The sequence below is a fragment of the Diprion similis genome, chromosome 2, assembly GCF_021155765.1.
Source record: "Diprion similis isolate iyDipSimi1 chromosome 2, iyDipSimi1.1, whole genome shotgun sequence".
Taxonomy (NCBI): Eukaryota; Metazoa; Arthropoda; class Insecta; order Hymenoptera; family Diprionidae; genus Diprion; species Diprion similis.
Genome location: NC_060106.1, coordinates 10,908,522 through 10,926,060, shown reverse-complemented (window position 1 = coordinate 10,926,060; position 17,539 = coordinate 10,908,522). Strand labels below are relative to the sequence as shown.

Genomic DNA, 17,539 nt, shown 5'->3' with positions numbered 1-17,539 from the left:
CGTCAAAGTCGGAGGAAAAAAAAATGAAAAGTTTGAGTAAAGATCTATTTCATCATAATATCCACAAAAAGTGAACGATTGATTTGTTTATTAGTGAAAAGAATCGCACTCAGTTTTCTGTTTTGCAAAAATCCAAAGGTTCTCCTGGACTTAGTTCTTCAAGCGTCCAAATTTTCATCTAATACAGAATTGCTGGACGTCGTTACTGACGCTGATTAAAATTTAGATAAATACCTTTTCTGAAAGGCAGAGGCTAATTTAGCCGATGCTTACTTTGAATTGCGCATATCAACAATTTCTAAAATATAATCCTAGATGCGTATTACATGTACCTATATACAGAACTCAGAAAAGTGACCATTTTTGTTCGAAACTGAATCATTCTCAGTCTGATTTATAATGAAATAACTCAAGGCAAAGATGATCGATGTGATTAGCATATATTTCTGGTTAAAAAAAAATTAACTAGAATTGAAACATTACTTTAACTATTTTTAACAATATTCGGGCGAATAAGTGAAATTTGTATTGAACATCAGTATATCAACATAAACGTTAAGACCTAGATGAGAAAATGCATACGATGTCGATTCAAATTCAGTATACATACAAACATTTAATAACAAGCCATTTCGACACAGCTTAGCGCTTAAACAGCTATACAGGGTGATGTACTGACGCGACGGATAGCGGTACTGGCTCGTAAACTAGATAAACAAAAACGCATTTCACTTAACAATATTCTGTTCTTAAAAACAAGGCTAGTATTCCTCCTCATCTCCGGGTACCAGTACATCTCCATCTTGTTCTTCAGGCGGGGCAAAACCATCCTGTAATCATAATAACACTCTCAGGGTTGTGGATTGTATCGACTAATTCCAGAAAATTTTAAATATACAATATGTAAAATAAAAATATCACCATAACACCATTTTAAATATGGGTTCCTAGAATTCAGTCTTGAAGAATAAACATTTTGCTGATAAATGATTATAGTTGGATGTTTATCATTAATGTAATATAGATTAACTATTTGTCACTGAAAAGCAAGGTTCTTCAGTTGTGTCATTTTAATATCATAAGATGAATATAATGTTGCATCAAGTAGGAACGTAAAATATCAGATTTGAAAAATTAAACTTATGGACTTGAACATCACATAAGTGCAATCAATTAATTCTAATTACTTGAGCATGTGAAATAAAACAAAGTCTCAAGCCCCGACATGGTCAAACATTCAATGCTGGATAAACATGTGACACTTTGGGAACACTGAAACATGATATCCTAACGAAACTCAACAAGAATATAATCCTTAAATTGATTTATGTGCAATTAACGAAATTGAAACTCAAGACCAAACATGTCAATTATGAAAAAGATATTGATACGATTGGCTGAAATGCTAATAAATGCTGTTGATACAAACATATATTTAGTAAAAATAATTAGACCATATTATCAATAGTAAATAAGTATATAATTAACATAATTATAGGAACAATTTTGAAAAATCATTGAACACGTTTCAGAAAACATGATTCGAGTTCTGTAATTCGTTCAACATTTTTAGACGGGATTAGACAATGTATACAAATTCTAGTAATGAATACCAAGGGACATAAACGATATACACATTCAATAGAATTTTCATTTAATTACAAATGAGTTAAATAATTTATTTTGTAAGAAAAAGGTGCTACACTATTAACGTAAAAAAGAATTTTTAACATGAATGGGATAGTAAATAAAAGGAAATTAAATGAAGGAGAACTTAAGCCGGTAGTTATTTTTTTTCTCTATTTGTATACTGAGTTCGAAATTGAATTATATGATTCCATAATACTAATGGAAATTGTTTATGGTTTCAACATATTGTCTTAGAATTCAGAATATGAAGCATAGATAGAGTCTACCTTACTTCCTATTGATAAAGCAAATTGTAACATCAAAAACTACCAGCCTGTTCATGAAAAAATTATACAAAGAATCAAACGAGCAATGTACAAAGATCTGGAAGGTAAATAAATAAAATACAGCTAAAACTTTGATGAATTAATTAAAACGATAAAAACTGACGAAACAGCGTGTGTTGAAGCAGACATAAATATGTAAGGAAGTTTCTTTGGTGCACACAGGTGCCGGAGCCATTTAACAGAAGTATATTAATAATGAACAAGGATTAACAAATGATGTAAACTATGAACAAATGTCTGTAATCAAAATAAGTGCTGAAAAGAGCTCACAATGTCAAAACTTAGGAGTTTAACAGGAAAGTTTAATCAACTATCCCCTAAATTAATCAACAATTCAAGTTACAGTGTATTATTGTTTGTGTGACAAATACGCCTCAACCTCTAATTCCCCTAAAGATAAAAAACATTGTATACCAAAAAGCAACTATTCTGTTTCATCTGTAATGCTGACCAGCCAAAATATTCTGAAATCTTTTGCCTTATTGGATCAGCTACTTGCTTATCGCGAAATTTGGAAAAAATTAAAGATTTTTTTTCAATGACAACCTGATTGTTTTTTTTTACAGCTGAAACAGGTCATTGCACTTATATTTTACGGGAGAGTGCTGGATATTATAAATAATTAAACATATTCTGAAAATTATTCAACTATTTTCAAGGGTTATAGAGCTAAAGCAGTGAAAATTGGGAAACCATATAATAGAGCAAAATTCTTAAGCGAAGCTGTAGGCTCTCTCAAATCCAGATTATTCTTTGTATTATAACAGCTGTTTACTGCCTCTGTCAAACATAAGTGTTGAAAATTTACAATATGTATAGTATAACTTTTCATAGTTACAATTATATGCAATTAAAAAGACAAGTGTTTTTATCAATATTTTTCAAAATTGAAAAAGAATAGTTATTATGGTATCTAAAAAATTCCCGAAAAACTTTGGAAATATTGTTGAAAGAAAAAGGATCATTTTCTGAAAGTTCTCATTGTGGTGGTATAATCTCAGATTATTCTGAAAAAATTTCTCTCTGATGACAAATAAGAGTTTACTATAGCTCATAACATTTGGTCAATTACAACTAACATTTTCTATATGACACAGCATCTCTAATGAGCCGTCTTTTGAACGATCAGATATCAAACGACTAATACACGACTGCCATTGAAGTTGATATTAATTTTCATTGGACATAAAGAATCATAATAAGTGTGAAGCTAGCTCGAGAAAATTACTCAGTTATGCTTCCGATACAGCAATAAGCATCCAGCACACTCCTCGCTAATCTTGCGAAGACTGTATACCGTCGCAACAGAACTTTCAAACATGAGATGAACTTTGTGCCTGTATCAGTTGCATTGGCTGCTTGGCTACTTATCGGACAATGTTCATCACGTGTAAAGTTTGTTTGTGGTATGTAATCTTAGCTTGCTCATGCTTTTGCTGGAATAGATGACCAACAACTCAAATTAGTTAATCCAAGGCGCCCAACGAACGGAGAGCTACCGACAGACAGCGGGCGTCTACCTTAGAAAATTTTACCTTAAGTAAGTGACCTGCTATGGAAATGAAACATAACCAAGAAGAGATGCTAATAGGTCTCTTCGTCCTCCTGGCCATTCCCATTATCCTGAAATCATTAGAGTGTCAGCGTCTCTTCTCTGAGACTACCTCGCTGAATGCCTCAGTAAGTGTGGTCCAAGTTCAGAATGTTTTGACGCTGATCTCACTTAGAAGAAGTGACCATTGGCTCAAATTCTTACACGCCATTCTACAGCTAAATGTTTAATCTCGGGAATAGAAACAATTAGTACTTGCTTGACTAGTAGACAAAAACTGTGATGCAACCAATTTCAAACGATTAATGAGTATGGCACACCGGAGTTAGTATTTTTTTTAAGAAAACTGAAAGCGGGATCGATCTACCTAACAGAAGTGAAAATTTGGATTCCAACATGAATTAACTCTTATAGGAATGAGTAATAACAGGCATTAAGTCTCAATATACTATACAGCGGAATGACAATCAGTCCACAAGTGATTTCCAGATTACTGTAGATATTTCAAAATCTGAAGTCTAAGGACTGAATTTTTTGTCTAACCAAATCGAGTTACTGAATTTTCATTTACTTGGAGGGGGGGGTTTATTTATCATAGACATTGTCCTATACTATATTATTCTATTACAAACAGACTACTGAGGTATTTCAATTTGCAAGGAAATCTTCAGCACTGGTATCTGTAGGAATTCGGATTGCATGATACATTCAACCAATCCCATTTAACAATCAAATATTTTCATTGATTGTAGAAAAAAGCCATTTCCAGAAATAGATTGATATGATCATGAAATCATGTAAGCACGATTGCTAGAAATCGAAGAGCACATATAGAGCAAAGACAGTCACATTTTTTTTCACTTTTATAATAACTGTAGTACATTGGAATAATTTCTCTTGATCAATTGTTTGGGAATAAATTTTAATAAACAATTTTAAGCATAGTTAGACAAAAGATACATAAAATGGACTTTGGACAGCAACAGTAAGCAATTGACTGTGTCAAATTCCCCCCTCAAACCATATTAATTTGAGAAAATTTCTAATGTGATCTTCATACTTGTGTTCCTACCTTCGCAGAAACTCAAGAATTAATGACTCTTTTTGTTACTTTAACTTAAAGCACTTGTCTGCTCCGTAGTAAAAAATAGAATTTGCCTTTGCACTAACCATTAACCAACTTTTCAATAATAAGGTAATGTGTATTACATACCTCAGTTGCATAAAGAACATCTAAGATCTTCTGAACGATTTGCGGTGGTTCACCATTGTCACAATCTTGACACATAACTTCAATATCTCGAAGTTTACCAAAGTAGAAATCCCTTTCCTTCTCTAAACCATCAACGGTCAGTTTCAGCTCCATCAACTGCAATTTAAATTAATCGATAATCAATAACAATTTCCATTGATATCAATGGGTTTTTGGGTATAAAAGTGAATGTAAAGACTATAAAGATGGAACATAATTTACCTGTGCACTAAGCTCTTCAATCTTTCCAGAATCACCACGATTACCAACAGCAGCAGGTTTTGCTACTGGACGTTGGACTTTAGGCACTGAATCAAGAATAATCAATTAAATTACATTCATTTGGACTTAAGTGGAATCAAACGGTAACCATATTAATTACATATAAACAGGAAGAGGGAGTTAATTGAAAATTCAAGTACACGATTTCACAGGGGCCAAGTAAACCAGATTCAAAACCAATTAGTAAACAAATTCAGGACTTGGGAAATGTAATGGGCATCTAAAATACAGCTTGATTAACAGGTCGACAAAATATTTTGAATAAGTTCCAGGATGTACAGACATAAGTTGTTAATTTGTTTCTTGATCATGTTTTGATCTAAAAAAGCTAATATAAAGAAACAAGAAGAAAAATGAGAAAACTAATTTCAGCGAGATAAAATAACTAGGTTGATTGGGCACTTAAAAACTAAATTCTTTCAACCTTGTACTTTCAGACCTGAAAAATTGACAAGTATCCCTTGAAGTTAAAATCAACCAATTTCACTACTTTTGCTGTCAAAAACTAGGAAATTTATCTTCTATTCGATTTCATTACATGAGAACTTGTTATTGAAAATTGACTACGTATGCATGGACATATACAGAGACGTGTTTTCAGAAATTTAAAGCCACACTGACTCATCTACACAATTGTTACAGATAAATTCCAATACAGGTGCTATACAGAGTGGCCAAGATTCAGTATAACAAGGCAGTACTTTTGTCAACTTTCTAGCAAAATACATCTAAGAATGCATACTGATTTGAGTCAGACTTGTTTTCTTACGGACGCTTGAGTCAGTAAGTGCTTCATGTATTTCTAAGTTGTGGGGGAAATGAAACTTATCGTTAGGCCTAGTCTAGAATGGGCCGTGCGTCTGTGTGCAGATTGACAATATAGACACAACACATATGATTGCACCAATGAACGCACACAATCCATTACAGACCAGGCTTTACAAAAAAAACATGCGCATTGAGTAGATCCCCCAGTTTTCAAACATTCGAAAGATAAAAAAAACTATGTAAATCTCACTCACAATCAGTGAGATGAGCATGTTTTCACTGTTAGTTGAAATTGCTATAAATAACAATCACAATTTTTGGATATTGCTTTGAAACCTGTTCTAATTGGTAAACGAAAAGACATTAGTAACAAGCAAAATACGTGCAAGCAACTATGCAGCAATTTTCGTGTAACATCACAAAATAATATAACTATACCGATGGACATGAAATGACAATGACAGTCGTCATTTAAATTAAGCAAGCATTTTCCTACTTTTTGATGAAAAGAGATGCCAAGACAAGAATTTTCTTTTGTAACATTGCACATCCATTTATAGCATAAGCAACCTATATGACGTGATATGATTTCTATAAAATATATCTTGAACAAAAATGAAATGGTAATAAATAAGAAAATGATAATTACTAGCTTTGCCTACTGGCTTCGAAGTAGGCGCTTGAAGGGGAGATGGAGGCCCCTCACCTAGGACGAATGTCATGTTGTGTTAGTTTAATGTATGGTCACAATGGAAGATAATCTTGAATGTCAACGAGCAGCGCAAGTTTATTTCCCTTTAATTCGTTAAGGAGGTTGGACTGTTTCCCAGGTAAAGTGATTGAGGAGAGCAATTATTGAGCTCTTAAACTTTTCACCGCAATCCAAAATAGGCCCCGCAGAACCCACAAACAACACTTTCTTTGATACTTTTGTTTAATGTTCACGAAGCATGTAGTCAAACTATTCCAGATTTTGTTGATAGATTCTCTAGTGTATTTTTCTATATGGGGTAGTTTTTCATTAAACTTTCTCATCAACTATTGATTTTAATGTTGTGAAAACGATTTTCCGTAGGGTTTCCAGGATCTCCTATAATAGCCCATGTATTAAAGCTTAACTTAACGAATGAATTTCTTGAAAACAACATGGTAAAATCCAACGAAATTCACATCAATAGGCAGATGTGCCTTTTTTCAATTTTTTCAAAATTTTTAAAGGTTTTGTCTTATAAACGGCCAAACCATCCAAACTCCTTAAAACGAAAAGATTTATTCTACACGAGCTGAAGTCATAGAGTTTCAGACACTCTCAAATGTCAGATAGCACGTAGTTGATACAACTTTCTACACAGATATAAATTCAACCGCAAAAGCAATGGCTTCGTAATTTTTTTCACAAATGATTGATTTGCTGATATATTTACCACATATTTAAACTTGCATAGAAATGTACAGGGTGACCCAGGACTATCTCGCTATGGGGTATCAATGTGTTCCTCTTGAAAGACTGCTATTGAAATGTTTTTTATTTCGTACACAAAATTTGTAGTTTGCGAATTGTAGCCTTTTGAAATTGGCCTATGCAGTAGCATTTGCTGGTTCAGCACAGAAAAGAACAGGGCTACCGGATTGGTCAGTTTTAAACGGTTGTAAATCACAAATGACAAATTTTGTATTGAAAGTGAAACAACGTCACAGTTACAGATTTTTGTGAGAAACACATAGGTATTGGTATAGGACGATAGTTCTTGGTCACCCTGTATATAAATACATGTTTGCAACCTAACATTATCAAACAATTTCCCATCTCTCCATAGAAATACTTCTATAATTATGGTTTTTCACATGTATTTCTATTAAAAAATAATCAATGTTAAGGAATCTTTGTCTATGTGCTACACTACTTTTCCTGACACATTCCAATATCTATATACTGTAACAATGCCAATTTCATTCAACAAAGGATTGCAAAATGTAACATTACGAACACACAGCAACTAAATGAAACACTATAATTGGAATGTGGCAGGAAGAATATTGAAATTATTGTATTGTAAATACATGCCAATGTGAAAAATTAATTTATATCGAGATATGAGAAATGTTTTGATATCACATTACGAATTGAAGCATACTGAAACTATAGATTAGCTGGCCAATATTTCATGGATTGTCCATTTCAATTCTTTTGAGATCCAAATCGTCTAGTGAAGCCAAAACATATTGTACTGTTTGTCACTATTGCCATACTCGATGAATTTATCAAAGACCCTGAATTAATAAGTCAGGATTATAATATCATATAATTATTTTCTAATCAAAAGACCAGGGTAAAAATAGCTTTCGCCATCATCAAGGTTGTCGTATACAGACTTTACACAGTATAAAAAATAATGGTACCTGTGAACTTTGTTATAGATAGTTTCGAACAAGTCAAACGTCATTAATTGTATAAAGATTTTGAAAAAACTCCAAGTATTCCAGTAGATGGTGGTAGTAATTTGTTATTGTAAGGAAAAAAAGAAAACCTTTGGTGAAACTAAGAGTGACATCATAAATATTGTTCATTGCAACGTTACGTATTGATATGAAAATTAAAATTAAATAAAAGTACCGGCTCTGCCAACAGGCTTAGATGGAGCTTCACGGGGCGTATTGCGTTTTAACAAACCAGACCCTCGAGGTGCACTATGTCCACCTCCACCCATTTGTTCATTTCCTCTCATAGCTAGGGCATCGTAAGGTTCAGAGCCCGAGTAGTTCGCGTCAAAGAATTTCTTGAACCACTGCAGAAATTCAAAGTTGTCCTGGAATCTGCCTTTCACAAGCCTATCAATCGGGACGATCTGTAACGACAGATGCAGTATCCGGAGAAATGAAATAAAATTAAAAACAAATGTGACTAAATAGAAGTTACACGAATGAATGAGTATAGTGTGAGCTGAGTTTGAGTAGCTTACAACACGGATTTGTTGTAAATAATTTAAAACAACATATTTGGGAAATCATTTGCTGGATAGTATAAAATTTTTGGATAAGTAAACATAAATTATAAAATCGAAATGAATTTTCAGATCAATAAATTTCCGAACAATAAACACATTCGATCAATAAATGGATAATAGCAGTGTGTTATGTCATATTAAAGGAAAATCAATATAGTTTGTTGGCAGAAGGGGTTGTTTTCATCCAACGTATATGCCAATCAATGCTCATGCTGGGGGGGATGGTCTATTCTGTTTGGAAACGAATTATGCATTTGAATGAAAATTAAAACTAGGCTGAAAATTAATTAATAATTATATGGACTGAAATAAGCGTTTGCGCGATTCAATCATAAACCGTATATTTGTTACAGTAAAAGGTATCTGAACTATGATTGTCGGTATTTCTGTAGTTTTTCTATGCACACCCCCTACTTAGATATATTTTTAGTTGGGTAAAAATACCTAACAGGCCTAGGTAAGCTTTGTTACCATGTAATTGAAATAAAATATAACATCATCCAAGTATAAGTAACAAAGAAAATACGTAAATGCAAAATTATAGTTGCACGAAGTGGATACATGGTAAAAAATATCACATGACATTACTGATTGCATGCCATGCGACTTGTACATAATATTTCTAAGAAAGAAAAATGGATAAGCTAGAGTATGATACCAGCCACAAATAAAAGCAAATACGTTTGTTCAACATTAATAATACTATATATAATACATGAACTGGTGATGGATCAATCAATAAAATGGTATAAATGAAGATGTGAAATAAAATTTGGCAAATGAAAATGAATCCATGCCATATAACACGTCAAGTATACAAACAACTCGTAGCGATAGTTTGAAAAATATATTCCAGTACCCGATTGTTGTTTTGGAAAAGTGTTACGCTGTTGAATATGCTTTTGTTGCATCTGTGGCTGTTTTGGATGAGACGGTAGTGGTACCAATTGAGGATTGGACAAATTATGAGTACCATCGACGCCTGAACCAAGTGGAATACACCCACGAGCTTCGTAGCCGTCATATTCTCGACCGTCATAGTTAGCATCAAAGAATTTCTTGAACCATTGAAGGAATTCAAAGTTGTCTTGAAAACGGCCCTTTATCAGCTTGTCCACGGGTATAACCTGAGCCATTTTTACCCATCTTTTTACAATTGTGTAGAAATGACAATGTCGACGATGATAAAGCTGCTCAATATTTTTGTATAAAAGACTATCATTAATTAGTAAGGACTGAAAATATCGGCTTACCTTATCGACGTTCATTTTCTTGAATCCACCTTGAAGTATTTTGAAGTTCTGTATATATTCATGCTCCAACACAGTCCTAAACTTGACACGTTTCAAGGGTACACTGCCGGGAAATAACATGTCCATAAATTGGCAGTACGCTGCTCCCGTGCACAATTCTTCTATCTTGCTGAACGACGACGAAAGGCAGTCGTTAACCCACGCCAGCATGTCATGACGACTGAGGTTATCGCTTGTAACGTTTGTGGCATAAACGTTCACCGCCATACTAGCAACTATTGATCTGCGTGTAAACAGAAAGATACGTAAAGTTAATGAAATTTTATTAAAGTTTTGGGGAGGGACTGCGACTCCATTCTGTAAAATTAGTAATTCAGGAATGTGATGGATATTGTGACACGAGTGAAAACGGTTATTTGTTGCAATAATATTTTTTCAACAGTCAGTTTGCAAGTTATACAACGAAATGAAAGATTGATCCATAACATAAGCGACACAAAAAGTATCCACTATTGATGAAAGTCAAAGACCTCCAGCCGAAATTGTCGAAGGTTGGACACACGCTATGAAGTATTCAATTTTGTCGATTAATAACATCAGGATTTATTTATTGATTGATAGCGACATATAAGCGGCACTCTCGGGTGTATATTGAGGGCATGGAAACGCGTGGAATTGTATTTTAGTTATTGCCACATTCGGCATGCGGTTGTCGGCGAACCTGCTCAGGACATTTTATTGACTGATCTGATCTTCCGGAGAAATCTTTTCAGGCAGGCAGATATATAACGAACAGAACTGGCTGTCCACATGGCTGATTAATAATATAGAATTAGTGGAGTAAAGGCGGGCAAACAGTACCTGAGAAAATTCTTCGTAAACCCGCAACGGGAGTGGTTCACACGGAGATGACAAATGTGCACTCGGATGTTCAAATACGCGTAGGGTATAAAACGGAAATTTCTAACGGTTTCTTTTGCGGCAATCGTCAAGTATATCACTAATTTTGAGAACAAACTAACGTTAGGGGTTCTTGAATTTATATAAAAAGACGTAAATTTCACCTCTGAGTCGCTGATATTCTTTTATATTGTTTATTTTTACTCAAAACCTAGGAAAACGCGCGCGGTATGCGATACCGGAATTTTTTTGTCAACTGTCAAATGGCGGAAAGTTGATCAGCCAACGCAGCCCATTTGCAGGGTTTTTACTCGAGTCTGGTAACTTTTCAACTACCACCGAACACGGTTGGCTAAGCTGCAAAGCCGCCGACTTCTCGAGTCACCGAGTCACCGACATAAGTTGATGGTGACAGGCGTTTTTCAACAAGCACTTTCACAGTTCGTTGTTGTTACAGCTCGTTAATCACAAATCGCCAACAATATGGAGTGTTTAATCGGAATACAGTTTAAAGATTTTGTACTAGTCGCTGCAGACATGACAAATGCTAATTCTATTATGGTCATGAAAAATGGTAAGACCATCAAAAATTCGACTTAACCTAACTTTGTTTGAATTCTTCTTTTTGAAAATTATTTCACATTTGTTTTAATTTTTATGACGGTATTCTGTATTTCGTCTTCAATTCAGGTTTTTTTCTTTCGTGTGGACAAAGTATTTACGCGAATGTGAGTTATTCTCATGATAAAGACTAATCAAAATCATAGGACCCCAGACACTTAGAGAAGCATAAGAAAGTGTCTACACCGAAACTCAACTTTTTTTTAACAGCTCACCTAATGCAGATATTATTCATAAAACGTTGTATTTTGTTCTTGAGATAACACCATAATTTCGTTTTTCAGATGAGCAAAAGATTCATAAAATCTCTGACAAACTTGTGATGGCTGTGTCTGGAGAATCCGGGGATACCACCCAATTTTCGGAATACATCGGAAAAAATATTCAACTGTACAAGATGAGAAATGGATATGAATTATCGCCGAAAGCTGCTGCAAGTTTCACTAGAAGAAATTTAGCTGACTACCTGCGTACTAGGACTCCATATTTTGTCAATTTACTAATGGCAGGATATGATGATGCGACTGGACCAGAATTGTATTTCATTGATTATTTAGCATCTTGTGTTAAAGTGCCTTACGCCGCTCACGGTTATGGTGGCTTCTTTTCTTTGGCAATTATGGACAGATATCACAATCGTGGTAAGAAGTATTCATGTACTTATTTTGCCAGAACTCCTCTGCAATCTTGTACTCGTTTAACCTTTTGAGGAAATTTTTACAGGTTGTGCATTTACAGGTTTTTAATAAGTTTACTTTTTTTTTTATAGATCTGTCTGAGCCAGAAGCTTATGAATTATTGAAAAAATGTGTTCGGGAAATTCAAAAACGTTTGATCGTTAATTTACCTAATTTCAAGGTACAAAAAATATCGCGTGCAGGAATTACGGATTTGGAGCCAATTACCGCCAAAAATTTGGCCATCGAAGATGCAGCTAGAGCCTGATTAAACTGCTGTACCATTTTTGTATACCTAATTAACAAATCTTTAAGCTAATTAAGAATAAAAATATTCGAAACCCGATGAGCATTAGTTTTGTCTGTAAGATGCATTCGCATGGGTATTATAATCACCTAATTATGTGAGTCCCTAATATGGTCGTACATCTCTTACTCTATAGAAAACTCAATTTATGAATTCAGTCGTTTGCATAAATTAATTAGGTGTAAAATCAGGTATTAATACAAGATACGTCAATATATTGCATATGTTTATTGAATGAAAAAGTAAACATAATGTACAGCGTAATTTTTATTACTTTCTGTGTCAGCTTAAATTTAGTTCACACTTATTTTGCTATTTGAATCGAAATTTCCTGTGCTGTGCTACAAGGTGTTATTTTTTTGTTTTTTATCATACATAAATCGGAGAAAATGAAATTAAAAACTATACTTTTAAATGGTAGAACGAGACCTGCAGACAATGTCACGGAAGAATTGATTTTTGTAAAACTTGTGCGCAAATTTTATTTTTTTGAAACTTATCATTTAGCTTACCCAATAAGTCAAGCAGGAAATCATCATCGTTAACTCATGCCAACAGCCCTACCAGTCGCTCACCCGATTCACATGTTACTTTGTCAGCTATGGAAATGGGGTGATAGATTACACGAAGGGGTGATAACTACAAGTTTTTCTACCGATATTGGGGGTACCTTTTCGGACGGTATCTTTCTATTTTTCCATCTCTTTACTGTGTTTTCAAGTTATATTTAATCAATACATGTACAAAAGAGCCGTTCTACTATCACATGGTAAGATATTTCATAAATATCAGATACCATTGAATAGTAGTTGATGAGGAATTTGTGCACATATTAAGCTTACTAGGAATCCTGATGAGATTGTCTTTTTCGGTGTCTCAACAAGTCTAACTCTGTTCATACAAAATGTCTCCAATATTTTCGACAGTCAAAAATGAAGGTAAGACTATCAATTTTCTTTTTGTGCCATCTTTTTTTGTATTAAATATCTCAATTTAAAATTGGAATGATTTGTATAAACATAATGTCGAGATTAACATTTTTCAAACCGTGGCTGATATCACAGAATAATGTGAGAAATAAATTTAAATTCTCACGTATATACAATAGAGTCCCAATTCAATAATGTATTCGAGGATTTCAAAAATTTAATTGACGTAGCAAAAGGTGGTGAGGTGCTCTAGCTTCCTACCACATCACCATTCTGGACAATTGACAACACTTTCAATGTAATTATATCTTTTAAGGTTTCAGAACAAATTACAATTTATGTCTTTGTACATACATACATACTTTTGATACACGACTACTTGTCCATGAATTTAGGACTTGGAAGATGAAATGTATAGTCTTACACAAAATAAAGATTAATTATAAAAACAAATGAACTGTTTTGGTGTGAATAGCCTATATTTAATTTTGGCAAAATTATTGTAAAACACTCAATCTTCAAACTCTGTTATAACCATCACCCTTGTTTCACTTCAGACACGAAAAAAAAATCATTCAGCATTGTCATTTGTGATGGAGCATTTTCTGTGAACGGTTGTAGAATTATGTTTTTCTAGTATATCTTTTAGCAAAACTTATATTTTTATGCGATTCGATGCAATAGAGATGTATAGCTTAGATTCCGCAAATTATTTACCTAATTGTCAACAGCGGGATATTATTATGGAATTCGCTTAAGGTTCATCTATTCTGAATCAACTCAAAATAGGATAACTCGCTATACGTTCTATTGTACCCAATACTTAAGTTATTCGTAATTTGTTCTCTCTGATACGAAATTTAATATATACAGATAAAATACAGCTGTGGGTTACCACTGTTGCAAGAATTCGAAACACATTTTATCAAGTAAAAACTTGTATGTGTAGTGCACTGTATTAACAATATGCAAGGCAGTCCACAAATTTTATAGATATCAATTTAAAAAATTACCGATCCTTTATGTAACGCAGAATTTTTGGGTACTCTACGTATCTACGCAAGAAGTTGTCAGCCCTTTGAATCAGTGTTTGTCAAAAGGGTATCGTAGTATCATTGTCATGTTCTGACTCCAGTTACTATACGCACGGTAATAATGATTTGGCATATATTATTACTGACAACTGTTTGATGTTCTTCGTGTTATGAATTTCTCGCTATATGAGAATCCAATCCTTTATTTATCTTTCTTGACTTCAGTTTGAGTTTCTGATGTCTTACTTGGGGCTTCCGATGGATGATCTTCATACCTGCAACATATATGATGGATAAATTTTGCTGCAATTCCTTTCTCAATTACGTTTATTTCTGATTGGACAATTTTTTTTTCGTCAATTTTTCAACCGTTTCATTAACAGCTATTACACATGGAACCCTAATTATTGATGGCTATTACATTATCCGAATTTTTTAGATACTTTGCGCGATTATCGAATGTAGTAAGTTTCAAATACTTACGAAAATAGTGCCTTAAGGTCTCCTTTAACCAGTGCGAGCAGCAACGGCGTTCCCAGACATGCAGGAACTAAGTACAGTAGTGCAGGTTGCGCGTGTTTGAACAAATGCATGACCAACATTGTGGCTAATAACCCCATGAAGTAAGCAAAGAATGTTGCGTAGAAATATGTATTTGATTTTCTACTTAAACTATGGTCGAACCGAAGTAACAGGGCAATAAATATGCCTGGTACGACAATGTCGCCTAGACCTAACATGGCATAATTGCTTCCACCAAGACCTCGTTCTAGTAAGTCTTGCGGAAAAACAAGTTTAATTGGTGCCTCAAAGGACTTGGCAACTGTAACCATCACATTTGTACCAAACACCCAAAAAATGTCATAAACAAACAGGCCGCAGAGCAAAATACAACCAGTTACAACATTATTTAGATGTAAAAGCTCTACTCCGTTTATAGCAAATGCGATACCAAAAAGGTTATTTGCAATCCAGTGCTGAAAATAAGACAGAAACAAATATTAAAATTGCAGTAAGCTTTGTCGTCGTAGGGATTATGAATATGTGAAATATGATAGAACAGAATCAATGGTTTAAATTGGAATTTTTTACATGAAATTGCACAACTGTACAGAGAACAAGTTATTTTGAGAATATCAAATAAAGATTGATATCTAGTTATAATAGTCTATTGCACATTTTTGAAATGCAATGAACTAGTTGTGAAACTCAATTGGCCGTCAATATTAGTAATACAATAAATTGTACACATGTGTATGCATTATGCGTGATTATCATACCTTTTTTAACAAGTACCAAGCACCCACTAGCGAACAGCATATTAGACAAACAATGTCATGGAGATTGAATTTGTAGTCTATTATATCTTCGACATCATCATCCTCGCCTTCAGTGAAGTGAATGTGATACTGAGTCTTCGGAATTGCAGCTGGTACTAGAGACGAAATTAATGGGCTAGAAAGTAAGAGTAAAAAATTGTTGAATCTCCTTCACTTTTTAATGGGGTGGATATTTCTCACCGATTAATCATTATAAATAAATAATCAAAAACAGTATATTCACCTCATAAGATGACACAGCGCCAAGACTCCAAGAAAAAAGAAGTAACCAGTCAATAGCAGGTTGATGTACTCTTTAGAAAATATCTGTGAACAAATTATTAATGAGTAAAAATCAAATACATTAGGAAGAAAAGACATCTGTTCTAAAGATTATTCTTAAATAATCTTGATCCTTCAGATAGCATTTCAACTCAAGAGGATAGTTTCTTTCCAAATTTATCGATCTATTTGATAACTTGTTTGTAAAATGGTCTGACTTTGAACGATTTTTTTTTTTTTTTTTAAGTTTGTTCAGAATAAGATTACAGGTGTCAGTAGAAGATCACGGTGTATAAAGTTAGTAAATTGACAAAACAATAGCTTTATCTGTTATTTGGAAAGAATTTCTTGACCAAAACGTTTATCTGTTATGGTTATCAAGTCATTTGAAAATCTTTAAATTACCTGGAAAAATACATAGAGACCAACTAAAGCTCCGCTTGCAATGAAAGGAAAGATTGCTGCATCCTTCTGGGTCATGGTCTCTGGTTTTTCACCGCTCTCTGCAAATTGTTTCTGTGAAAATATAAAAGGCAAGGTGAAGACACAGATAAAAAGTTGTGATAAAAGAAACTATTTAGCTTACTATTGGACTACTTGCATGTCCTGTATATTAATTATATTAAAAATATGCCAAACATGAAAAGCATCGCTTCGAGCATAATGAACTGTCGTCAAAAAGTTGTAATATTATTTACAAAACTCTAGTAATATTCAGCATGTGCTTCCTATTGAACTGCGAATTTAAATTTCACACAATATGCCCTGTGATCCAAAAATATGTTATTAAATCACCGATCAAACAGGTTTGAGGTACTAACCGCTACCAGGCTAAATGACTCCCAAGTATTCATGTACTCGAGATGATTTTCATCACGTCATGCAAAGTAGACGAAAAAATCTTATTTCCAAGATACGAAACTGCATACGTTGACAGTTATAAGTAAAAAGCTGTTAAGGAATTGCATGTGTACATACCTGCTGCTCCTTATGGTGCTTCACGGATCTATAACTTCCGAAGAAAATAGGTAAAATTGCCATGACGACGAGGCTTCCGTAGGCGATTGCCATTCCCTCGGGAGTGGCTGGTATTCGCGTCTCAGTTGTATTTGCATTTTCTGTTAAATTCTCAACAGCCTGTCCCACAATTTCGTTAGCTACGTCTGCCATCTTGCCGTCCCTGCTTCATACGGTCTGTAATCGTATCGTTCGTATCCCGCTGTCCCACGTCTGCTATTCGACGCATTCGACGCACTGCCGAATCGCCACCATCGCGCAGCCGAAGTCGTTTTGCTTGGTCAAATTCCAGAGTATTAAAATAATGCGATGTTCTAGTTTTGGGCCGCATTCGCAGCCGCGATACATGAAAATAAAAATAAAAT

At 34.1% G+C, this 17,539-nt stretch overlaps 3 protein-coding genes across 7 annotated transcripts; 1 reads left to right on the top strand and 2 right to left on the bottom strand.

Moving 5' to 3' along the window:
• Positions 1-301: 301 nt before the first annotated feature.
• Positions 302-11,258, bottom strand: LOC124415981 (microtubule-associated protein RP/EB family member 1). Of its 5 annotated transcripts, XM_046896770.1 has the most exons (8): positions 10,950-11,256; positions 10,089-10,371; positions 8,445-8,676; positions 6,480-6,536; positions 5,003-5,088; positions 4,742-4,897; positions 3,512-3,599; positions 302-830 (listed from the first exon to the last, which is right to left on the bottom strand). In XM_046896770.1, the coding sequence occupies exons 2-7, from the start codon at positions 10,353-10,355 to the stop codon at positions 3,561-3,563; spliced, it is 837 nt and encodes a 278-aa protein (XP_046752726.1). In that variant the 5' UTR covers positions 10,356-10,371; positions 10,950-11,256; the 3' UTR covers positions 302-830; positions 3,512-3,560. The 5 variants fall into 5 exon arrangements, with proteins under 5 accessions (XP_046752726.1, XP_046752724.1, XP_046752725.1 ...); XM_046896768.1 differs by lacking the exon at positions 3,512-3,599 and having other exon boundaries at positions 10,950-11,255; XM_046896769.1 differs by lacking the exons at positions 3,512-3,599; positions 6,480-6,536; positions 8,445-8,676 and adding an exon at positions 9,695-9,962 and having other exon boundaries at positions 10,950-11,258.
• A 105-nt stretch (positions 11,259-11,363) lies between these two features.
• Positions 11,364-12,629, top strand: LOC124415982 (proteasome subunit beta type-2-like). The gene is made up of 3 exons (XM_046896773.1): positions 11,364-11,562; positions 11,894-12,250; positions 12,379-12,629. The coding sequence occupies exons 1-3, from the start codon at positions 11,472-11,474 to the stop codon at positions 12,552-12,554; spliced, it is 624 nt and encodes a 207-aa protein (XP_046752729.1). The 5' UTR covers positions 11,364-11,471; the 3' UTR covers positions 12,555-12,629.
• Positions 12,630-12,873: 244 nt separating this feature from the next.
• LOC124415978 (minor histocompatibility antigen H13) lies at positions 12,874-17,420 on the bottom strand. The gene is made up of 6 exons (XM_046896759.1): positions 17,136-17,420; positions 16,563-16,673; positions 16,120-16,202; positions 15,837-16,011; positions 15,040-15,533; positions 12,874-14,831 (listed from the first exon to the last, which is right to left on the bottom strand). The coding sequence occupies exons 1-6, from the start codon at positions 17,325-17,327 to the stop codon at positions 14,759-14,761; spliced, it is 1,128 nt and encodes a 375-aa protein (XP_046752715.1). The 5' UTR covers positions 17,328-17,420; the 3' UTR covers positions 12,874-14,758.
• Positions 17,421-17,539: the final 119 nt, after the last annotated feature.

Excerpts from the sequence above, each read along its gene's own strand:
- LOC124415981 (XM_046896768.1), bottom strand. The coding sequence starts at position 10,355 with ATGGCGGTGAACGTTTATGCCACAAACGTTACAAGCGATAACCTCAGT. Across the intron at positions 8,677-10,088 it reads AGAAAATGAACGTCGATAAG|ATCGTCCCGATTGATAGGCT; the intron begins GTAAGCCGATAT and ends CTGTCGTTACAG. Across the intron at positions 5,089-6,479 it reads GAAGCCAGTAGGCAAAGCTA|TGCCTAAAGTCCAACGTCCA; the intron begins GTAATTATCATT and ends TTCTTGATTCAG.
- LOC124415982 (XM_046896773.1), top strand. The coding sequence starts at position 11,472 with ATGGAGTGTTTAATCGGAATACAGTTTAAAGATTTTGTACTAGTCGCT. Across the intron at positions 11,563-11,893 it reads TATTATGGTCATGAAAAATG|ATGAGCAAAAGATTCATAAA; the intron begins GTAAGACCATCA and ends TTCGTTTTTCAG. Across the intron at positions 12,251-12,378 it reads GGACAGATATCACAATCGTG|ATCTGTCTGAGCCAGAAGCT; the intron begins GTAAGAAGTATT and ends TTTTTTTTATAG.
- LOC124415978 (XM_046896759.1), bottom strand. The coding sequence starts at position 17,327 with ATGGCAGACGTAGCTAACGAAATTGTGGGACAGGCTGTTGAGAATTTA. Across the intron at positions 15,534-15,836 it reads CTTGGTACTTGTTAAAAAAG|CACTGGATTGCAAATAACCT; the intron begins GTATGATAATCA and ends TCTTATTTTCAG. Across the intron at positions 14,832-15,039 it reads GACCTTAAGGCACTATTTTC|GTATGAAGATCATCCATCGG; the intron begins GTAAGTATTTGA and ends TATATGTTGCAG.